Source organism: Panthera onca, chromosome B4 (assembly GCF_046562875.1).
Source record: "Panthera onca isolate mPanOnc1 chromosome B4, mPanOnc1 haplotype 2, whole genome shotgun sequence".
NCBI classification, from domain to species: Eukaryota; Metazoa; Chordata; class Mammalia; order Carnivora; family Felidae; genus Panthera; species Panthera onca.
This window is the reverse complement of record NC_138345.1, coordinates 19,969,823-19,985,708: the sequence shown is the minus strand read 5'-3', so window position 1 is coordinate 19,985,708 and position 15,886 is coordinate 19,969,823. Positions and strand designations below refer to the sequence as shown.

The 15,886-nt window shown below is 37.5% G+C and overlaps 1 protein-coding gene across 17 annotated transcripts in view; it reads right to left on the bottom strand.

The window, feature by feature from the left end:
• The window catches only part of MLLT10 (MLLT10 histone lysine methyltransferase DOT1L cofactor), a 237,176-nt gene that overhangs the window by 88,110 nt on the left and 133,180 nt on the right, over positions 1–15,886 (bottom strand). For all 17 annotated transcript variants that reach the window (XR_009617657.3, XM_078450363.2, XM_078450361.2 and 14 more), the window contains one exon: positions 7,329–7,424. Coding sequence is in view for 16 of the 17 variants with exons in the window: in XM_078450363.2 (XP_078306489.1) it covers positions 7,329–7,424 (96 nt within the window). In the remaining variant the exon portion in view is untranslated. The remainder of the gene's footprint in view (positions 1–7,328; positions 7,425–15,886) is intronic.

Below are 15,886 nucleotides of genomic sequence, written 5' to 3'. Positions count from 1 at the left end.
CAGGGGCTAGAGAGGGTGGGAGGGATGAATAGCTGGAAAACAGGACTTTTTAGGGCAGTGAAACTATGCTGTATGATCCTATCATAGTGGATACGTGTGTCACCATACATTTGTCCAACCCATAGAACACACAACACCAAGAGTGAATCCTAACATCAACTATGAACTTTGGGTGATAATTAAGAGTCAATGTAGGTTCACCAGCAGTAACAAATTTACCACTTTTTTGAAGGATGTTGATAACAGGGGAGGCTATATATGTGTGGGAATAGGGAAAAAAGGGATATACGGGATATCCTAGTACCTTCCTCTCAATTTTGCTCTGGACCTGCAACTACTCTAAAAAAAATAACATCTTAAAAATATTAAGAAAAAGACATGGAGGAAACTTTAAAGCATAAAACTACATGAAAGAAGTCAATCTGAATAAGCTACACACTGTGTGATTCCAATTTTATATGACATTTTGAAAAAGTTGAACTATGGCGACCACTAAAAAGACTACTGGTTGTTGGGGTTTGAAAGGAAGGAGAAATAAATTGGCAGAACACTGAGAAGTTTCAGGGGAGTAAAAGTTTTGTAGGATACTATAGTGATGGATACGTGTCCTCAAATAGTTACTCACAGAACCAAAGAGTGAACCCCAATATCAACTATGGACTTTGGGCAATAATGGTGTTTCAGTGTAGATTCACATATTATAATAAATTTATCACTCTGATAGTGGAGGAAGATGAACATGGGACAGAGGGTACATTGGAAATCTCTGTAATTTCCACTCAATTTTGCTGCGATTCTAAAACTGCTCTAAAAAATAAATGTGGGTATTGTCAGAGGCAAGGGAGGCACTGGGGGATGAGAAAAAAAACGGATGAACCGCTTTTGTTTTGATTTAAATTCAAATAAGCTGCATTAAAAAAAAGAAAAGAGCGATTTGTCTGCCACTAGACGGCAAGGCAAAATTTCCCCACCCACACAGCATTTAAATCTATCCATTTATCTATTCCTTAATTTTTATGCATGGAAACTTCCAAAGTTCTTTTATAAAAATGTCAGTGCAAAACAGGTATTATTTGTAGATTCTACACTAGAAAGTATGATTCCATTCTTACTAAAAATTTAAAAAATCTAAAAAATTAATTTAAAAGTTTATTATTTTTGGGGGGGAGTGCCTGGGTGGCTCAGTCGGGTAAGCATCTGACTTCAGTTCAGGTCATGACCTCACGGTTAGTGGGTTTGAGCCTCGCGTTGTGCATTGGGCTCTGCACTGCTGGGAGCCTGCTTCCCGGAGCCTGCTTCCGATTCTGTCCCCCTCCCTCTCTCTGCCCCTCCCCCATTCACACTCTGTCTCTTGAAAATAAGTAAATGTCAAAAAAAATTTTTTAAGTTTATTTTTTTGAACTGCTATATCAAAAAAAGACCTCAAATAAATTAAATCATCTTATGCCTTAAAAAATTAGAAAAAAAAGAATGAAGTAAAGCCAAACCAAGCAGTAGGAAGGAAAAAAATAAAATCAGAACAGAAATAAAAACCTAGAACTACTAAAAACTAAAATACAAAACCTTAAGATCATAAGAAAAAAAAAAAATCAGATTCCAAAAGCTAATAATTTAAGATCAATAAAATTCATAAACCTCTATCCAGCCTGGATTAGAAAAAAAGATACAAACTGCCAAAAGTACCTCAAGAAGAACAGCCTAAATAGTTCTCTATCTATTAAAGAAATGGAATTATAGTTTTAAAAAAACTTCCCAAGAAAAACTCTATGCCCAGATGGCTTCAGAATTCTACCAGAGGCAGCCAGGGGACTCAGTCAGTTAAGCGTCCGACTTGATCTTGGTTCACGTCATGATCTCATGGTTCATCATGATCTCATGGTTCATGAGTTTGAGCCCTGCATCAGGCTCCACACTGACAGCTTGGAATTCTCTCTCTCCCTCTCCCCAACTCCCTCCCCCCCACCTACCCCCTCTCAAAATAAATAAACTTTAAAAAAAAAAAGAGGAAACTCTATAAAACACTAAGAAATAATACCAAATTTAGACAAACTCTTCCAGAAAACTGAACAAGAGTGAACATTTGGCAACTCATTCTGAGTCTAGCATTATTTTTTAACCAAATCCAAAGACATTCTACAAAAAAAAACTATAGGCCAGTATCTCTCATGAATGCAGATGCAAAAATGTCTTCACATTTCAAAAATCTGAATTCAGGGGCGCCTGGGTGGCGCAGTCGGTTAAGCGTCCGACTTCAGCCAGGTCACGATCTCGCGGTCTGTGAGTTCGAGCCCCGCGTCAGGCTCTGGGCTGATGGCTCGGAGCCTGGAGCCTGTTTCCGATTCTGTGTCTCCCTCTCTCTCTGCCCCTCCCCCGTTCATGCTCTGTCTCTCTCTGTCCCAAAAATAAATAAAAAACGTTGAAAAAAAATTAAAAAAAAAAAAAACAAAAAACAAAAAACCTCTGTTTAAAAAATCTGAATTCAGTAATGTACACAACTGGTAATATATCAAGACAAAGTGGCATTTATCTGGCTTAACAGCAGGGAAAAAAAAATCAACCAATGAATGTACTTCATCATATTAAGAGATTAAAAAAAATATTTTTGTATTAATGTATCTATTAAAATATATAGAAAAATTATTTGACAAAATCTAACATCCATGGCCAATTAAAAACTCCACAAATTAGGAACAGAAGTAAACTTCAACATCATATACAATGTTAGAAGATTACTTTCCCCCTAATTTCAAGAATAAAGCAAAGATGCTCACTCTCACCACTTGTAGTTAACAATACAATAAGAAATACGGGGCATCCAGACCAGAAAGGATGAAGTACAACTGTCTTATTTGTGGTTGGCCTGATCATCTATGAAGAAAATCCCACGGAATCAATACGCTACTGGAAATAAGAATTTTCAGCAAGTTTGCAGGACACCACATAAACATACAAAACTACAAAAATGTATTTCTATACACTAGTAAGAAACAATCAGAAATTTACACCTTAAAAAAGATTATAAAAGCACCAAAAAACATCAAACATTTAGGAACAGAGCTGAAAAAAGATTTATAAAACCTGTATACTTGTTACTGAGATTAAAATACATTAAAGAGATATACTGTGTTCGTGAATCAGAAGACTCAATATTGTTAAAGACATTAATTCTCCCTCAAAATGATTTGTAGATTCAATGCAGTTTGAATCAAAATACAGGCAGTTTTATTTCAACAACTTGACAATCTGATTCTAAAACTCACGTAAAAACTGAACCTAGAATAGTCAAAATGACTTTGAAAGAGAAGAACAAAGTTGGAAAATGGATCCTACCTGACCTAACTGGTTACTATAAAGCTACAGTAATCAAGATAGTGTGGTATTAAATGTAAAAGACAGGGGCACCTAGGTGGCTCTTTCGGTTGAGCGTCCAAGAATTGATTTCTGCTCATGTCATGATCCCAGCATTGTGGGAATCAAACCCCACGTTGGGCTGCGCGTTGAGCATGGAGTCTGCTTAAGATTCCCTCTCTCTCTCTCTCTCTCTCTCTCTCTCTCTCTCTCTCTCTCTCTGTCCCTCCCTCCCTCCCTCCCCATTCCTCTCTCACACTCATGCACTGGCGCACATAAATGAATGAATGAATGAATGAATGAATGAATGAATGAATACTAGTTTTAAAAAATGTAAAAGCAGACAAACAGATCAACAGAGAACAGATTCCAAAAAGAGACCAATATGTATATGGTCAAGTGGGATTCAACAAATGTGGGTAAAGGCAATTCGGTGGAGAAAGAACAGTCTGTCTCACAAGTGATCCAGAAAAACTGGGTATCTATAATTCGAATAAGTGGACTCTGATATATAAGTCACACAAGCAAAAATTAACTCAAAAGGGTAAATGTGAAAGATGAAAATATAAAACTTCTAGAAGAAAACATATTAAAAAAATGTATATACTAACCATTTAATTAAGATGTCTGCTTAAGGAGCGCTTGAGTGGCTTAGTCAGTTACCATCTGACTTCAGCTCAGGTCATGATCTTGCAGTTCACAAGTTCGAGCCCCGCGTCGGGCTCTGTGCTGACAGCTTGGGGCTGGAGCCTGGAGCCTGCTTTGGATTCTGTGTCTCCCTCTCTCTCTGCCCCTCCCCCTGCTCCTGTTCTGTCTCTATTAAAAATGAATAAACATTAAAAAAAAAAAAAAAGAAGAAGAAGAAGAATGTCTGCTTAAGCCACTGAGTGGGAAAAATACCTGCAAATAATGTACCCGATAAGGGACTTGCATCTAGAACACATGTTGTCTCACAAAATGCAGAAAACAAACCAAGTCAATAAAAAAAGACAGGTGATGAACAGATCTGAGCAGACCTTCACCAAAGAAAATAAAGAAACGGCAAATACACACATGGAAAGACATTCAACATAATTTAATCATTACAGAAATGCAAACTGAAACTTCAATGAGAAAGTACCCCATACCCACTAGAAATGCCAAAATTAAACCATACCAAGTAGTGCAGAGAATGTAGAGGAACAGACCCCTGATACACTGCTGGCAGAATCAATGAATGGTACAACTATTTTGGAAAATAGTTTGATAGTGTCTTTAAAACTTAAAGCTACACCAGGTGACCCAGCTATTCCATTCCTTGGTATTTATGCAAGAAAAATCTGTCCATATAAAGATTTGTATTATATTCCTAGTAGCTTTGTTAATAGCCAAAAATTGGAAAACAATCTGAATGTCCATCAATTACTGAATGGATAATCATTATGGTATGTCCAGACAATAGAAAGTAGTCAGCAATTGGGGCGCCTGGGTGGCTCAGTCGGTTGAGCGGCCGACTTCAGCTCAGGTCATGATCTCGCGGTCCGTGAGTTCGAGTCCCGCGTCAGGCTCTGTGCTGACAGCTCGGAGCCTGGAGCCTGTTTCAGATTCTGTGCCTCCCTCTCTCTGACCCTCCCCATTCATGCTCTGTCTCTCTCTGTCTCAAAAATAAATAAACGTTAAAAAAAATTAAAAAAAGAAAGTAGTCAGCAATAAAAAGAACGTACTGATACACACAACATGGATGAATTTCAAAGTATGCCGAGTGAAAGAAGACAAAGTGTAAAATATTGTATGTTTCCATTTTTAACATTCTAGAAAGTTCAAACTAGAACTTTCAGATTACCATGTAACTAAATATGATAGCTAGTCCTTATATTATTATGACACAGTTAACTTTTTTTTTTTTTTTCCTTTTCTTTAACTTCACTTCCAGCATAATCACATCTTCTTGGTGTTCTTCCAAACTCTGGCCCTCTTCTCAGTCTTATTTGCTAGTTTCACCTCTGCTCCAAGACCTTTCAATACTGGCAGCCGTAGGGTGTCCTAAGGCCTCCTGTCCTCACCACCTGCACTCACTCCTCCACTGGCACCCACTCTCATGGCTTTACGTAAACTCTTTATGCACACAGTTGCCAAATTTATACCCATAGTCTGGACCTATTTTCCAAATGCTACACTATGCATGCCACTGGTTAATTAACATTTCTACCTGGGTGTCTAAAAATATTTCAACCCTAAAGTAGGCAAAACAGCCCAGCCAGGATGTCCACATCCTAATCCCTAAAACATGTGATAAGTTATGTTACATGGCAAAAGGGTCTTTGCTAATTTAAGTAAGGCTACAGACTTTAAAATAAGAAAATTATTCTGGATTTTTCAGGCAGACCCATTCTAATCTCATGAACCCTTAAAAGAAGAGAACTTTCTGTGGGCAGAAGCAGAAAAGGTGCAGCAGAGAAGAAGTCAGAGAGATCCCAAGTATGGGAAGGACTCAATAGGCTAGTGCTGGCTCTGAGATGGATGGACATATGTGTAAGGGCTGAAGAGAGCCTCTAGAAGCTAAGGGCAGACCGCAGCTGAGAGCCAGAAATAAAATGGACATAAATTAACAACTTGGGGGTGCCTGGGTGGCTCAGTCGGTAAGCGTCCGACTTCGGCTCAGGTCATGATCTCGCAGTTTGTGAGTTCGAGCCCCGTGTCGTACTCTGTGCTGACCGCTCAGAGCCTGGAGCCTACTTCAGATTCTGTGTCTCCCTCTCTCTCTGCTCCTCCCTCACTCATACTCTGTCTCTCTCTCAAAAATAAATAAACATTAAAAAAATTTTTTTTGTAAATCAACAACTTGAATGAGCTTAGAAGCTCTTGCTCCCAGATTAGAACCCAGGCCAGCCAACACCTTGATTTCAGCTTTGAGAGATCCAGAGGAACCAGCTGAGCCCACCAGTCTTCCAGCCTCCAGAACAGGGAGATAACACTTTTATATTGTTTTAAATTGCTACATTTGTTCTGGAAGCAAGAGAGTACTAATAACCATATCCAAAACTGAATTCCTCATCTTGCCCTCAACTTACCACACCCCACCCACAGTCTTTCCCATCTTTGTTAACAGCAATTGCATTTTTCTAGTTATGTGGTCCAACACCCTTTGACTCTTCTTTGGATCCTCTCTTTCTCTCACACGTCTCATCTTCTTTCTGAGAAAGCTACGTGGGTTCTACATTTAAATAAATTCAAATTCTCATAACCTCTCACCACCTCCACTATTACCACCATCTCTCTCTGCATTATTATAATAATCTCCTAAGGGCTTCCCAGCTTCCATCCTTGACTCTCTAGTCTGTCCAGAACAAATCAGCCAGAGATCCTAATAAAACCTAAGTCAGATGGTATGCTCCAATGGCTTGCTTTTGAGTCAAACTCAAAAAACAAGTCCTTGCACTGGTTTGCACAGCCCTACGTGATTGGCCCCTTGGCCAGTATCACCTTCTGTGGTTCTCCCCACTCCTTGCTCATTATGTCCCAGCACCTTTCCCTGTCCACATTTGTTTTCACATTAGGCACATATAACATTTACTATAATACTTCCTATGAACCAGATGCTGTTGTAATTGTTTTACATATATTATCTTATTCAATTCCAATAATTATTTCACCCATTTTACAGATGATCAAACAAAGTTACAAGGAGGTTAATTAACACTCAGTGGTGAAGCCAGAATTCAAAATCACAGGTGAACAAAGCCCACTCTATAGTCCAAATCCTTAATCTCAATGATGCCCCCCAAGTTGTTAGCCTTACTTACTATTTTTCAGAACTGAGTATAAACAGAATGTAAAATAAAAGACTAAGAAATGGGAATCCTAAAGTGTTTAACGTAGGGTTAAAGAGGTAAGAAAAGTTAAAGGGAACCAGGACACTGAGAATGATATTACTTCTTAAAGGTAAAAGCCAGCACATAACTAGTTATTATATAAAACAAAATATGGCACTTAAAACTTACTTTTTCTGTGGTAACAGTCAAAGAAGGAACCAATGCAGGTGATGGCTCTGGTTGCTTCTTGTGTTTTTGTTTGTGTTTGTCCTTTTCTTTATATTTCTAGAAACGCACAGAAATAAAATCCAATTTAAATTTAAATCATAAACCATGTATATAAAGATTAGATTCTTTCATAATTCTGTTTAGTAACTCAAAATGTTAATGAATACTTGACAAATAATAAAACATTACTTCCTTTGATTGTATTCATATTATTTGATAAACAATACTAGTAAAATAGTTATTATTATACATTAAGATGTATAGTAACACTGTTAAAAATTATTTTAAGTGATTTCAGCTCCCTTATTCTTGACCAACCTAAAATAATATGTAAACAACTGAAGTCTATAATTATTTGATACATTTATAATATCAGGCAACCTATATTTTTTTCTACCTAAAAACACCAAAGGGGTTCCTCAGTAGCTCAGTCGGTTAAGCATCCGACTCTGGATTTCAGCTCAGGTCAGGTTCCTACAGTCATGAGACCAAGCCCCACATTGGGCTCTGTGCTGAGCATGGACCCTATTTATGATTCTCTCTCTCTCCCTCTCTCCCTTCGCCCGCCTCAACTCTCTCAAAATAAATAAACACTTAAAACAAAAAAACATCAAATACTTTTGGTATATTTTATACATTGCACTTTAAAACTTCATAGCACTTTGACATACACTATCACATTAGAATAGTGTCAGATTCTACATCACTATGCATTAAATTGTATGGCCCACAAACTGGAAACCAGGCCACAGAAACTCAGGTTAAGAAATTTTTTCCTAGGTTTATTCAGAAAAATGCATGAATCAGCTATCTCAAACAAAAATAATTTAGGAGTGCATGGGTAGCTCTGTCAGTTAAGCGTCCGATTCTTAATTTCGGCTCAGGTCATGATCTCAGTCCACACTGACAGCATGGAGCCTGCTTGAGATTCTCTCTGTCCCTCTGTCTCTGCCCTACCCCACTTGCACTTTCTCTCTCTCCAAAAATAAACTTTAAAAAATTGTTTTTAATAATTTAAAGTTTTGGTGTGCTACTTTCAATTTAAAGTACTAAAACTGATGAATTAAATATAAAAAGAATTCAATTAAATTAGAAATTAATTACACATTAGGAGACCAACTTTATTTAATGACAAAAAATTTAAACAAATTGTTTTCAATTGTACTGAAAGAATTGAAACTGAATTGAAAGAATCAGGATCGGGAGTAAAATTTACTGTTATTTAAAGAGTTACATTTTGGGGCGCCTGGGTCGCGCAGTCGGTTAAGCGTCCGACTTCAGCCAGGTCACGATCTCGCGGTCCGTGAGTTCGAGCCCCGCATCAGGCTCTGGGCCGATGGCTCGGAGCCTGGAGCCTGTTTCCGATTCTGTGTCTCCCTCTCTCTCTGCCCCTCCCCCGTTCATGCTCTGTCTCTCTCTGTCCCAAAAAACAAACAAAAAAAAAAACCAAAAAAACCAAAAAAACAACGTTGGAAAAAAAAAAAAATAAAGAGTTACATTTTAAGGATGCCTGGGTGGCTCAGTGGGTTAAGCAGCCGACTTGGGCTCAGGTCATGATCTCAGGGTTCATGAGTTTGAGCCCTGTGTGGGGCTCTGTGCTGACCACTCAGAGCCTGGAGCCTGCTTCAGATTCTGTGTCTCCCTCTCTCTCTCTGCCCCTCCCCCACTCGCACTGGCTCTCTCTGTCAAAAATAAACATTTTAAAACAAAAATAAAAGAAGATATAGAGTTACGTTTTCATTGCAACATCTTAGTAATGACCACCAAGGAATCCTGCCTCTGTTTCTTTGTAGCAGGATGTCACTGCTCCTCCCATGATAACATGTCCTCTTCTCCACCGCCCCCACCCCCCCATGAACCTACATTAGCTTTGTGATTTGCTTTGGCCAAGAGAATGTGCACAGTGATGTACAAGTTCAGGAGCCCAAAGCTTTACAAAAGTCTTAGATGGCTGCCACCTTTGCCCCTTTGATTCCAGCCACCATGTAAGTAACCACGTCAAGCTTTCTGATACAGACAGCTTGAGAATGAATAGAGAAGTAGAGAATGAGACCCTGTGGCGAAAAACTGAAGTACCCCAGCCCATAGCCAGCAGCATCTAACACCAGACATGTGGATAAGACTACCTTGCTGGAATAATTTAGTAAAAGTAAAATGACTTAAAATGTCAAAAGAATAAAAACAAACAAACAAACAAAAAGCCTATCTTACACTACCCCTGCCAGCCACCAGCTGAATATAGTCTCATAGGGAAACCCAGCTAATAACATGTGGAAGCAAGATGAATTGTTCCTGCTGAGCACTGCTTGTTATAAGCCACTACAAGTTGTGGGGTGGTTTACCAAGCAACAGTAGCTAATTGTAACAAGACTAGAATACACAATTGGGTAATGAGAGTTAAAGAAAGTATAAATTACAGTATAACTTATAAATATGAGGTTCAAATGATCCCAGGTCTTTAAGTTCTGTATCAATATTTTTCTCCCATAAAGTTAATGAAGAAGTCTTTTTATCCTTCATGTTCTCCTTCCCATACTGGGTTTTATTCTTCAAGGGTTTTACTCTACAAGAGATGGGATGATTTAATAGTAAATAACCCTGACTAACAACAAGGTAGACAAACAAACTCTTAAAATGTGGAAACTGCTTGGGAGTAAAGTATGCACATGTACATGTATGAAAATACAAACATATAGAAATCATCATGGAACTACACAGAATTCTGGTTCTATGTGGTACATCAGGAAAGGTATCCTGACATGAGGATTGCAAGTGTTCAGTGGAAACAGACTGTGAACAGATTATATCACTAGTCTGTAAAATATGAATCAAAACAGTCCAATTATATTCACTAAAGAGATAGGCTGATTTTACTCCAGAAAACAATATGGAGTTTTCTCAAGAAGTTAAAAAATAGAACTACCCTGGGGAGTCTGGTGTCAGTATCCAGTATCCCACTCTCAATCTCAGGGTCTTGAGTTCAAGCCCCACGCTGGGGTTTAACTTAAAAAACAAACAAACAAACAAAAATAGAGCTACCCTATAATCCAGCAATTGGCCCTACCAGGTATTTACCCAAAGGAAACAAAAATAATGATTCTAAGGGATATACATGCACCCCAATGTTTATAGCAGCATTATCAACAATAGCCAAATTATGAAAAGAGCCCAAATTTCCATCAACTGGTAAGTGGATAAAGATGTGGCATATACACACAATGGAATATTACTCAGTCATCAAAAAGAATAACATCTTGCCATTTGCAATAATATGGATGGAGCTAGAGAGTATTATGCTAAGCAAAGTAAGTCAGAGAAAGACCAACACCACAGGATTTCACTCGTATATGGAATTTAAGAACCAAAACAAATGCACATGGGGCAAGAAAAAAAAAAAGAGGGGGACAAACCGAGAAACAGACTCTTAACTATAGAGAACTGAGGGTTACTGGAGGGGAGGACAGTAGGGGGATGGATTAGATATGTGACAGGGATTAAGAAGGGCACTTGTTTTGATGACCACTAGGCTTCTATGTAAGCGATGAGCAACTAAATTCTACATCTGAAACTAATGTTACACTGTATGTTAACTAACTGGAATTTAAATAAAAATTTGGAATAAGATTTAAAAAAGAAAAGGGTGCCTGGGTGGCTCAGTTGGTTGAGCGCCCGAGTCTTGATTTCGGCTCAGGTCGTGGATCTCCACATTCACGAGTTTGAGCCCCGCATCAGGTTCTGTACTGCCAGCACAGAGCCTGCTTGGGATTCTGAGTCTCCCTCTCTCTCTGCCCCTCCTCTGCTTGCACTCTCTCAAAAGTAAATAAACATTAAAATAAATAAAAATTTAAAAAGAGAGAGGCTGATTTTAATAGATCAACACAACAAGAGGAAACTGTAGAACAAGATTCAGTTATATGTAAACATTTAGCATATGATAAGGAAGGGATTCCAAATTTGCAAGGAAAGACTAAAATTACCTAATACTGGTACTAGAAAAACTGGTTAATAACTTGAACAAAAGTACATTATTCAAAATATAATAAAATCCAGATGGATTATTTTAAAGAGTTAAATAATAATTAAAATAGCCTAAATGGATGGAAAGACAGTATTTTTGAAATCTTTAACTTTTAAAAAGAAAAGACTCTTTTCTACATATAAAAACAAAGCAAAAATTATAAAGGGAAAAAGCAGGTTTAGCTACTGACATATGAAATGCTTCTACATTAATTTAAAAACCTTTCAAAAGCAAAAATTTGGAAAATGAGTAAAATAAATATGTTCTACATTTTCAGCACTGTTTAATATTTTTTACAAATCACTGAACATATATACACATAAATGCCATAGAAAAATGTAAAAAGGACAATTCACAAAAGACGCAGAGTCACTAAATAACAAAAAATGTGAAACTCTACCTTTAAAGAATTAAAGGTAATATTTTGCTCTCACTAGTAATCAAAATTGTTGAGTTTTGCTTTTTATAAGACCCAATGTTGCTCAGGTTATGGTCAAATGAGCACTTGCATATATTAGAGACAGTATAAATTGGGAAGGACAATTTTAAAAGAATTAGAAACCATAAAAATATTCTCTGTCCTAGAAATTTCACCTCTAGGAGGTGAACAAAGGATTAAATACTGTTTATTACAGTACTATTTGCCATGAGAAAAACCTGCAAACAATCTGAGTATGCAACAGCAGAGATGTGACTGAAAAAAATCATTATAAAACCATACAATGGCCATTAAAATTAGTATGTTCTGAAGAAATGCTTAGAGATTTAGGAAAGTGGTTAATATATGCATGAATAAAAAACAACCAGAAGGAAATAAACCAGTATTGGATATTTTTTATATAAAGCCATAGGTCAGAACCAGTGTCACTCCCAATGAATCAGTGAGCACAACTAACAATAAAAATAATCAGAACCATACAAATACATATATCTCATTTAATCCTTAAAAGAGCCCTGTGAGGACCTATTTTTATAAACCAAGTCACTTAATCACAGAGTAGACTCTTTTATCCACACCCTCAAAGAAACTTAAAAGAAACTTTTAAAAAGCAGACTTTTTTTTTTAATTTAAAGAAAAAAACAAATGGACAAGTTGGCTATGATGAGAAATTTTTACATGGAAAGGTCAAAGAGTAGAGAAAGGAAGGAAAAGATGAAAAGAAGGGAGAAAAAAATTTCAATTTTAAAATAGCTTTAGTTCCAGAATGAACTATTTTTAAGAACAATGATACAGGAGTTTTTAACCTATGTTTAGAGTTCTTGTGTGTGAAGTGGAATGGGTAAAGAAATTCCTGATGGAAAATTAAGGGGCACCCAGATGGCTCAGTTGGTTAAGTGTCCGACTTTGGCTCAGGTCACGATCTCACAGTTAGCTCGTGAGTTCAAGCCCTACAGTGGGCTTTGTGCTGACAGTTCAGACCTTAAAGCCTGCTTTGGATTCTGTGTCTCCTTCTCTCTGCCCCTCCCCTGCTCCCTCTCTCAAAAATAAGTAAACATTAAAAAAAATTTTTTTTAAGGAAAATTAAAGTACACAACAATAGATAACCCTTAAAATAAACTCATGTGTTTAGACCCAAAAGAATCAGAGAGATCTTAGAGAATTTTGAAAGTACACATATAATCACTGAACCACTGACAGAAATGTTTGGTGTAAGTTAAAAAGTGAATTCTAGAAGGAATGCATTATTAGGCGGGAGGTTACTTTCCAGAAAAAAATCTAAATTTTTAACAAAGGTTCACTGGTATGTAGTAAAGAATTTCATTATTACTAAGTGCCAAGAAGAGTTCACCAGGAAGCCGAATATTAGAAAGTAATTGTGTAGCCATAACATAAGAAAGAAAACGGGGGGCACTGGGTGGCTCAGCTGGTTAAGCTTCTGACTTAGGCTCAGGTTATGAACTTGGAGTTCACAAGTTTGAGCCCCGTGTCAGGCTCTGTGCTGACAGCTCAGATTCTGTGTCTTCTGATTCTGTGTCTCCCTTGCTCTCTGCCCCTCCCCCGCTTGTGCTGTCTCTCTCCCTCTCTCTCTCTCTCTCTCTCAAAAATAAATAAAAACATTTAAAAAAATTAAAAAAGAAAGGAAATGAATATGAGTTATTTTAATATAACATAATTCTGTGTTGGAACTGAGTGAACTTCTATTAAGTTGCCTATGTTCAACTAACTCTCAAGCGCTTAAAAATTAGGTGATGTAAAATGCCATCAAAATTTCCAACGTTAACCAAGTAAAAAACAAATGAACAAACAAAAACCAGTAGAAAAAAAGAAATGAAACAACAAACCCAACAGTAACTGAAACTGGGGAGACGACAAAAGCAGATAATAACGCATTAACAGGGGCGCCTGGGTGGCTCAGGCTGGTTACCTAACTACCTATCCAACTCCTGATTTCAGCTCAGGTCATGATCTCACGGTTCCCTGCTGACAGCACAGAGACTGCTAGGGACTCTCTTTCTGTCCCTCCCAATACATGCACGCTCCCTCCCTCTCCCTCTAAATAAATAAATAAATAGATAGATAGGTAGGTAGGTAGGTAGGTAAATAAATAAGTAAATAAATAAATTTTTAATGTTATGATAATACTTACATGTAAGAAAATAATGCATTAAACAAAAACTGGCAACCAAGCAATAAAACAGAAAATTTTAGAAATAAGAGCAGAAACTGTCCCAGTCTGAGCTATAGAATTCAGCTCTTCATCCTGCTTCCAATTCCTTAGAATTCTGAGAATATCACAAAAACTCCCAAATCTGGAAAGAAGAGATCTTTTTATCTTTTTGCTTTCCTGCCCCCTTAATTTGTTATTTTTCTGCCTAAAGAGTAATACCAGCTTCAGGGCAGAAAAAGGAACAAGTAGGATACAAAAACAGGAAGAGTGAAGAGGTGCTGACTCTTTGGAAGTCAAGGAAGGATCTAGGCTAAGAATGAATTGTATAAAATCAGGGTATGCTCCCATAGGAATGAGACATCCCACATAGTTGACAGATTAAAACCTAGTACAAGGCATTTAATCAAGTATTAAAAAAGAGAGCTGAATCTGGGGTTTTACAAAAAAACTTATACCGCCCTAGCTGAAATTTTACACTGTACCCTTGCCATTCCCTCTGGCTTCCAAAAGAGGCAAAAATACTTATTAGCCCTCACCTACCTCAATATAATAAAGGCTTTATATGAAAAACCCACAGCCCATATCACACTCAATGGTGAAGAACTGAGAGCTTTTCCCCCAAGGTCAGGAAAAAGATGAGATGTTCACTCTCACCACTTTTATTCAACACAGTACAGGAAGTCCTAGCCACATAAAACAACATAAAGAAATAAAAGACATTCAAACTGGTAAGGAAGAAGTAAAACTCTATTTGTAGATGGCATGATAACTACATATAGAAAACTCAAAGACTCCACCGAAAAACCACCAGAGGATAACAGCATACAAAATCAAGCATTGTACAGAAATCTATGGCATTCCTATACACTAAAATTGGAGTAGCAGAAAGTGAAATTAAGAAAACAATTCCATTTATAACTGCACCAAAATTAATAAAATATCTAGAAATAAACTTAACCAAAAAGTGAAAGACCTGTACTCTGAAAAACTATAAAACACTGATGAAAGAAAATCACAACAATGTAAAGAAACGGGTCAGAAGAACAAATATTGTTAAATTTTTTAAAAATGTTTTTATTGGGGCGCCTGGGTGGCTCAGTCGGTTTGGTGGCCGACTTCGGCTCAGGTCATGATCTCGCGGTCCGTGAGTTCGAGCCCCGCGTCGGGCTCTGTGCTGACAGCTCAGAGCCTGGAGCCTGCTTCTGATTCTGTGTCTCTCTCTCTCTGACCCTCCCCCGTTCATCCTCTGTCTCTCTCTGTCTCAAAAATAAATAAACGTTAAAAAAAAAAAAAAAGTTATAAAAAATGTTTTTATTTATTTTTGAGACAAAGAGAGACACAGCATGAGCAGGGGAGGAGTTTAAGTTAAAAAAAAAATCTTTTTAAAACAGACACATAGGGGCACTTGGGTGGCTCAGTAGGTTGAATGTCCCATTTCAGCTCAGGTAATGATCTCAGGGTTTGTGAGTCCGAGCCCCATATCAAGTTCACTGTTGTCAGCACAGAACCCACTTCGGATCCTCTGCCCCCCTTTCTCTACCCCTCCCCAGCTTATACTCTCTCTCAAATAAATAAACATTAAAAAAAAAAAAAAAAAGACACATAGATCAATGGAAAAAAACAGAAAACCCAGAAATAAATCCACAATTATATGGTCAACTAATCATTAACAAAAGAGGAATGAATATACTATGGGGAAAAGACAGTCTCTCCAACAAATGGTGTTGGGAAAACTGGAGAGCTACATGCAAAAGAATGAAACTGGACCACTTTCTTTTACCATACACAAAAATAAACTCAAAACAGGTTAAAGACCAAAATGTGAGACCTGAAACCATAAAAATCCTTCAAGAGAGCATAGGCAGACGTTTCTGTGACATCAGCCATAGCAA